Source organism: Rhincodon typus, chromosome 41 (assembly GCF_021869965.1).
Source record: "Rhincodon typus isolate 14 chromosome 41, sRhiTyp1.1, whole genome shotgun sequence".
Classification (NCBI taxonomy): domain Eukaryota; kingdom Metazoa; phylum Chordata; class Chondrichthyes; order Orectolobiformes; family Rhincodontidae; genus Rhincodon; species Rhincodon typus.
The window spans coordinates 7,105,054-7,113,687 of NC_063372.1; the positions used below are offsets into that span (position 1 = coordinate 7,105,054).

At 38.5% G+C, this 8,634-nt stretch overlaps 1 protein-coding gene across 1 annotated transcript in view; it reads right to left on the reverse strand.

The window, feature by feature from the left end:
• LOC109924474 (histone-lysine N-methyltransferase 2D-like) overlaps nt 1-8,634 on the reverse strand; it is a 143,392-nt gene that overhangs the window by 87,071 nt on the left and 47,687 nt on the right. Inside the window, 7 exon segments of the mRNA XM_048618858.1 lie at nt 1,259-1,492; nt 1,570-1,620; nt 2,003-2,112; nt 2,706-2,870; nt 5,274-5,455; nt 6,206-6,310; nt 7,534-7,641. Of these exon segments, the coding sequence (XP_048474815.1) occupies nt 1,259-1,492; nt 1,570-1,620; nt 2,003-2,112; nt 2,706-2,870; nt 5,274-5,455; nt 6,206-6,310; nt 7,534-7,641 (955 nt within the window).

Sequence of the window (8,634 nt, forward strand, 5' to 3'; positions counted from 1 at the left end):
GTTTTTACTTGAAGTTTCAGCTTCTCCCAAAAGCTTGGGCATGACAGTTAATGTTCTTGCCCAGAGGTATGACACTGTGAGCTGAACTTACATTATGCAGCCTGACAACATGCAACGTATCTGATTTAACTGGGTCCATTAGTACTGTTGAGGTATACTATGAAATAAATATCTTCTGACTAGTCAATTAGTAATACAGAACCTGATTATGATTATAAAAAGAGATATGCAGTTAAAAGACTTTTTTATCCCCTTGCACTCATCAGGACAGACGCAAGAATACCACATTTCAAAGGGAGCATGAGAAAAGGGCGCTGGCCGATTGGCAAGTTGACTCTGTTCGGTTGAGGCATTGCTATTCAGAATACACAAAAGGAGATTGGTGGATAGTATCAAACAGCACATGCCCTTGGCTGCTCAGAACAGACAGAGCACTGACTATACTCAAGCAACCTGCATTTGTAAATCATGTAATATCTAACAATAATTGAGATCCCCATAGGATTATTCAGCAAGTACTGTCCAGTATGTGCTGAGAATTATACTGACCACCAATTTAAGGTCAGCCAAACTTGCTAGAAAATACACACTCATGTGCAGGGATCTAACCCCTGCAGACAAAAGAAATATGTTCAGGCATTGTGTCTTTTTCATTTTAAAAGAAAGGCTGGGAGACAGTAGCTCCCTCAATCATTCTCCATGTTAGTGCCTTGACCAGAGTTAAGGTGTCAGCCAAACACACTTTTTGCTCATGCAGAATAAAATTTTTGCTCCCTCTGAAACTGGTGCTGATGTCTGTCGTGATCAGTGAGAGCTGAAAAGTTTCGACAGCATTGGTCTTTTCTCAGCAATGCTCAAAATAGCCTCTAACTGTTGTTGCTCAAAACAAAATTCAAAATGGAAGAGGACAAATGTCAAAAAAAAAAGAAAATTTACTTTCTCACAAAAAAAGTGGTAGAGAAAAGAATGTTGTTCTAACTACATGTTAGTTGTAACCTGTGCATCAAGTTCCATAAATTGTAGGGCAAAACAGAACATCTCTCATGTAATGTTACTTCAAATTCCAAAAAATCGGTTGCTTAGAAAGATGAACTGCACAGCATTAATGTACAGTACAACTTAATCGTCCAGGTTTTTTTTTTTAAACAAGGTGTATGAAATTTTACTGCGGTACAACTTTAACAACATAAAATTAGATTTCAAGAAGATGGAAAAGCAGCATGCCTTTCACTATGGCTTTACAACCACTGTTCCTCACCTTTTTCCTCCTCCCCTTCACCTTCTTCTTTCTTTATTTCTATAGATGAGCCATCTACACTAACCATCATTGGCTCACTGCATGGAGTTGGAGGTTTGTTCTTTAGTTTGGGCTTTGGTCCTTTTTTGTGTGGCGGAGAAAGTAAGAGACTTCGGAACTGTGACATTCCCGACTCTGTCAGCCATACGCCGTCGTGATTATAAAACCGTGGTTCTACATATGGATAAATCAAATCTAAAATAAATTTAGCATACTACACGAAAAGGGGGAAGAATATAATAAATTTCCAATCAGTTTTCTAAAGAACTCACCTGGATCCTTGACTTTGACAATAGGTGCAATCACAGGGGATTCACTTCGAACTACAAATAAAAATTAGGAACCGTTATTTCAAATGCTAGAAACTACTAAATTTTAAAATATGTTAATGTATGTAGTCCTGATATATTAGACATTTGATTAATTTGGAGGCTTGGCTATTAAAGAGCCAAGAACTTTGTCACTATAATGCCCTATACGCTGAATATTATACACTCTAATGCAGGTCTCTGTCATCTTCAAAGCAAGAAGCCTGACTACCTTGTTGAGGTTGAAGAGAGTAGCAGTTGCAAACATAAATAAAACTAAGGTACAAATTAATAAAACAATATCTCATTTCTTTCAGAGTACAATTACTGTTATTTCTAAACTAACTGAAAGATTGTTGCTGCATTTCTTAACGTACGATTGTGGACTATGACTCACCAATTGGACGAACAACAAAGGGCTCACACGCAGTACAATCAAAGCCCTCATCTGCTGCTTGTTCCACTTCCTCTTCTGTGAAGAGATTTTCACAAATGGCGTGGACCCACCTGCAAGCATTAACATCTAATTTTATTCGTGAAAACATCACTCAGGCAACAGATGTACAAACTAATTACTTAAACCAGAGTAATTACTAACAGGTTTAAAGAATTTGAAGCCCAAATAAATTCTGTGTTTTTCAGCTCAGTGATACAGACATGTACTGGGAATAGCTTTGATCAGAAGTCCCCAAGTAGACTTTCACACCAATAATAACAAGCGATGTTGTTATCAGCACCAAGTCTGGCCTTTTACACAAGTAGACTGAAAGGATGACAATCATTCCATGGAAACTTTTATTACAAGCTTAATGTCGCTTCATTATCTTTCAAAAGGTTATCATAATAAAAGATACATCACAGAAAACCTGAGCTCTGAAAATAGTGTGCATCTAAATTAGTTATGTGAGCACAATCCAAGGAAAACTACAAATATTTGGCTTTAATGTAAAAAGATGGATCAAAACCATTGCTTGTCATGCAAAATACATTTCATAGGATTCAACATAAAACAAGTTAGGGACTTGAACCAATGAAATTCTTTAGTTGAGAACATCACAAAAGACTTGGTAAAACCACTGATAGACATTCCTCTACCCTACCGATCACAATGATGACACTGTATGAGAAGATCTTCTTCTTCATAGTCTTCATTGCAGCTAGGACAAGTAACAAGGCTGCCACAAGGTGCACAGTGAGTGTAGTTATTCTGCCACTCACAGTGAAAACCAGGTGTTGTGGCACCACACTGTGTACAGCAAACACACCTGAAAGACAAGTTTGGCTTCATATTATTGCAACATACAAAAAGTTATATATGTACTGCATTTATCATATAAAATTCATCAAGATTCCTCTGACAGCATCTTCAAACCTTTGATCACTACCATCTGGGAAAACAGCAACAGCAGGTGCATGGGCAAACAACCACTGCAAGTTCCCCTCTCAGCCATCCACCATCCTGACTTGGAAATACATCAGTGTTCCTTCAGTGTCACAGGCTCAAAACGCTGGAAGAACTCTGTCCCTAATAAAATTGTGGAGCTATCTACATTGGATGGGCTGCAAAAGTTCCAGGCAGCAGCTCGTCGTCAACTTCTGAAGCATAACTAGGGATGGGCAATAAATGCTGGCGCAGCCAACGACACCCACATCCCACAAATGAACGAAACTTAGAAATTAAAAAATTAAAGCTCAGTTTTTTCTCCCCCTTCGTCATAACACAAACTACAAGGTCCAAAGATTATCAAAGTTATGGAAATGTAGATCTTTCTCCACCACCACCTCCCCTCGGGTGAAAACGTTTTTTTCCTCAAATTCACTCTCAATCTCCTGCCCCTCATCCTAAAACCATAACACCTTGTGATTGACCCCTTGACTTTACACAAGATAACCCTTAATCTACTTGCAAAGTCATCGAATCAAAGAACAGTACAGCACAGGAACAAATTCAGTCCACTGAGCCTGCGCCAGCTCTTTTAAAGTACAATCCAGTTAGTCCCACTATTGCTCTTTCCCCATTCGCCTGCATGTTTTCTTTCCTCTTTTATCTTTTCACTAATACCCTTTTGAAGGCGATTGTTGAACATGTATCACCATCCAGGCAATGCAACCCAAATCCACTTGATTTGTAAAACAAAAGATTTTCCCTAATGCTGCCTCTGGTTCTTTTGCCAATTGTCTTAAACCTGTGCAATTCTTCAGCCATTGGAAACAGACACTCTTTATTAACTCTCATAATCCTTTGATTTTAAGCCTTTAACAAGTCTTCTCTTAGCCTTAAATGAATGCAGAAAATTGAAAAACTCAGATCTAGCTGCATTTCTGAACATACAAACAGATTTAATATTTTGAGTCTGGTATAATCATTACAGTCATACCAGATTATAAATCTTTATTCGGTTTCTCTCTCTACACAAGCTGCTAGACCTGCTGAGTTTTTTTCCAGCATCTGCAGTCTTTTGTCTTCCCTTAGCCTTGTATGCTCTAAGGAGAGCAACACCAGCTGATCCAGTCTATATGTTACTATAATGCGTCATCACTGGAACCACTCTTGCAGATCTTTGCTGTACTCTCTCCAAAGCTTTCATGTCTGTCCTAAAAAGCATGGTGTTCAAATTCAAACACTACATTCCAGTTGGGGGGCTACATTATTTTTGTTTAAAATAGGCCCAGCAGAATTTTACCTTTTATGTGTTATGCTGCTCTTTTGAAATCCTGTTTTGTTAACCTGTTCCTACTATAAATATGTACAAACATCCCCAGGTCACCTTCTGCTTGCACCCACTTTAAAATTCTCTCCATATTCTTCCCAAATTGTACCACCTCACAATTTCAAGAGCTTCTGGAAGAAAACTGCTTTGGAAACAACTGGAAGAATTGCAATTTTTTTTTAAAAAAACCAACCTGAAACACTTTGTTTCAGTTCTAAATCCTTGCAACAATATGTATGTTTACCATTACAATGTTTTTAATTGAACCTTCGAGCCATTTTTAGCTAAGCTAGCCAATTTAATAGAAGTTACTCCTACTTATAAAATGCCTCAAGAGCAAGGAGGAGGTGGTAAAATGATATAGTCTTAAAAATAGAAGAAATATATTAAAGTGAATATTACTTTTTCCAAGTATAAAAGACTTGCAGAAAAATGAAAAGGAAAGCAAACTGATTGCAAAAATGTTTTAGCTCCCCCAATAATTCAAAAATGTTCACTAAGAAAGTCAATCAAGTCACAGACAAGACGATACTCAGATACATCCAAAGTCAACATTGAGTTAGCCAACATAGCAATACGGGTGGAAAAAAAAACGACAACACTCCCGATCTTTTGGTCGGGTCAGGGATGGAGGACAACACGAATACTGCTCAACTAACCATTCTGGAAGGTATATGTTCATGCATCAAGTTAGAAGAATAACTAATTGGACGGTAAGCTGTCTGACTACACTAAAACTCAAATCAAGTGTAAACAATTGATCACTAGAGTGAGCTAATGGACAGTAACTTGGCATCACTAAAACCTTACTGTACAAAGGCACTGTGACTCTTGGAGAAGAGGAAAAGAACTTTTTGAAAAGAAAAAAAAAAAAAAAAAAAATCCCCTCCCCCACCCAAAAACACACAATTTCCCATTCCTGGTGTCTGGTCATACACAATTGAATTTTACACTCACCACTTGCATTTCCACCCACCCTTTGGAACAGTTTGCAATGGTGGATCCAGGCAATATGTGTGGTAACTTATATCACAGTCATCACATAACAATAATCGAGCAGGATCGGAAGCTTTTCCACATGCTTCACATACAATACATTCCAAACAACGCCACCCCTTGCTCAACATAACTTTTGTAATCTGCAAGACAAAGAACATAATCGAAAACCTAAAGATTTTCATCAATTTTCCAATAAGAGTTCAGATTTAGATCTAAATTGATTGATTAGTTTACAGGAGGTACTGCTCCTTTTAGCCACTGGAGGAAGATTGTCCACACTACAATATTAGCAGTAAGACTGTATGCATACTCCGCGTAAGGATTTTTATGGTTGCGAGACACACACAGGAAATGCTCTCGCTTTTATAAAGGGAGAGTACAAAACAGAACTCTGCTTTGTGTTATTATACATGGAATTGTTGGATGCTGATTCTGGGTGGGAAAAAAAGACAAAACTCCCTCATGTTGTTGAATGGATAAATTCAAGTCAGTTTTGTACAAGTAATATAAAGTAAACATGCCCCGCACAGTAGATCCAAGCAGCTCATGAAAAAGGTATAGCTTGCTGCACAGTATACTCATATGTTCTGTAACTGCTGAAGGTTTAAATTTTTTGCCTTCATTGCCTATTTATTTTGGGACTTAATTAACAATTATAAAAGCACTCTGGTCATGTAGGCAATTTGGGTGCTCTTTCACAGACATTTGCCAACGTTGCTCCACTGGTCCGTCACAAGTCAAGAGGAAGTATTTAGTTACAACCTCTGACTTGCTGTTGATTCTCCTTCATTTCCTTCTGTGCAAAGTCAGCAGGTCTGCATTCATCCATCATTGTTTAACCATAGGATCTTTACAAATTTAACTCGCATCTCCCTTTCCTATCTCCATACCTTACTGTTGACACAGTATGGGTGGTAGCATTGTCCACACTGTGAACAGGCCAACAGCTGTCCCTCCACCCCTCGTCCAAAGCTCCCACAAACCACACACATATCCTGAAAAATAAAAACAAAAGCAATATTACAAGTTATTCTTGAATATTGTCTGTTAACATGTACACTAGTTTATAATTTTCTAAGTACACTTTTTGAATCAAGATGCATGGTTTGCTATTTGATGCAAATGTTTTTCATCAAGTACAATGTTCCTAAACTATTTGGGTTGGATTCAGGGACAGGCAGCCCCCAAGTGAAAGGGTTCCTCTCTGGAGTCCACGCAAGTCGATTTGTGTGCAAGTCAGAACACAATATGGGGCAATATAAAGGAGCCAATTGTAAGTACTGGAAACGTTCAGATGTTGGGTCTTTGAAATTACGCCTCTGTATGAGATCACTTCAGAAGTCGGGAAGGCCCCATAATGAACAGCAACTGTAGAATTGCTCATTATCTACACATGTTAACAAAATATCGCACCGTGTGGCATGCTGGGATGCAAAACTGAATGCAAGTTTGGGCTCAAAACATAAACAAAACCTTCCAGACCAATATTTCAAAATACATTATATCAATCAGAACAAAGCCTGTATATTTCCACACAGCAAATCCATCTCCCTGCTCCCACCAAACCCCCATCCTCACCTAATCACACAAAAACCACACAAATCATATTCCAATAGTGATTCTAATAAGCTGATTTGCAGACCAGCTTGAAGACCAACTGCTCACCTTTCAATCTAATCATGGTATTCAGGACAAGTCAAATACCACGTGCCGCATGTCTAGGCCACCAGTTATTTAACTAGACCTTTAACTACACCTGGGTCACACACACTTAATCTGATTTGGAGTTACACTGTCATTGGAAATTGATAACATTGTAGCCCTCAGGAACACAGACTACCACCACCATGACACCAGTTAGCCCATTATTCAAAATTTACAGTTGAATACTGAAGAACCCCAGGAAAAGTCAATCAACCTGAAGCCTTCCTTTGCTGAAACTAAATTATCAGCTACATGGACAATAAATCAGACACCAAACATCTAGGTGACAGTTTGCCTTGCTGAATGAATGAAGAACGCAGAGTCTGCGAAAACTTAATCAAATGCATTTTACATATTCATTCAAAAATGAAGTCCAACTTCCAAGTAAATTATTGTGCATAACTTGAAGTGCGTAAGAACGCCAATAACCAATACAGGGGTCTACTGCATCTTTTGTTCACACTATTAAATGATTATAAACTGATCGAATCACCCTGGGAATAAGAAAGCCTACCTGCAGGAGAATAAATTTGTCTTCAGTGGAGAAGAGAACTACTGTGTTGTGCATTGTGTCATCGTCATCATCATCATCTTTACTTGGAGACGTATCCACTCCTGTAGACTGCGACAAGATATAAATAGTTCAGCACTAGAAAATCAGTCTGAACAGACATTGTTCAGTCAGTTTCCTTGCAATTAATTCCAGTTAAATGCCTGGACTTTTCTCAGGTGGTCGTATAACTTCGAAAAAAAAAGTTCTTTGAATTTGGCCATAAAAGTGCCCTTGTTTTAGCATGAAATATCAGGTCCAGCGGTCTTTGCACATCATCAATGACGCACCTACAATTGTGATGCTGATGCAATGCAAGTGATGCATGCACATGCTGGCTCAATTTTCAGCATGAAAAGTAATTAAGCATAGTGTGTTTCATTTTGGAGAAGATCTGGATGATTTTTGCGCACCACAATGAGGATTGCTTTTGTTACATTACAGCAAACCTGAGGTTTTCATTTCAAATTTGAAATGGAGAAAGCAAAACAGTGCACTGACATAGTTACAATACTGTTAACTCTTTGAAAACTAACTTTAGCGACACATCAAGGTGTTGATTAGTGAAAGGAGGATCACAACGATTCTCTTATTCATAATCAACAATTTTTATTGCATGGCATTAAGGGTAAAGTATTAGCATGGATAGAGGATTGGTTGACTAACAGGAAGCAAAGAGTGGGGATAAATGAGTGCTATTCTAGCTGGCAGTCAGTGACTAGTGGTGTGCCTCAGGGATCAGTGTTGGGACCGCAATTATTTACAATTTATATAGATGACTTGGAGCTGGGGACCACGTGTAGGGTGTCAAAGTTTGCAGATGACACTAAGATGAGTGGCAAAGCAAAGTGTGCAGAGGACCGTGAAACTTTGCAGAGGAACATAGATACATTGAGTGAGTGGGCAAAGGCCTGGCAGATGGAATACAATGTAAATAAATGTGAAGTCATACATTTTGGTAGGAGTAATAGTACAAAGGATTATTACTTGAATGGTAAAAAGTTGCAGCATGCTGCTCTGCAGAGGGACCTGGGTGTCCTTGTGCATGAATCACAGAAGGTAGGT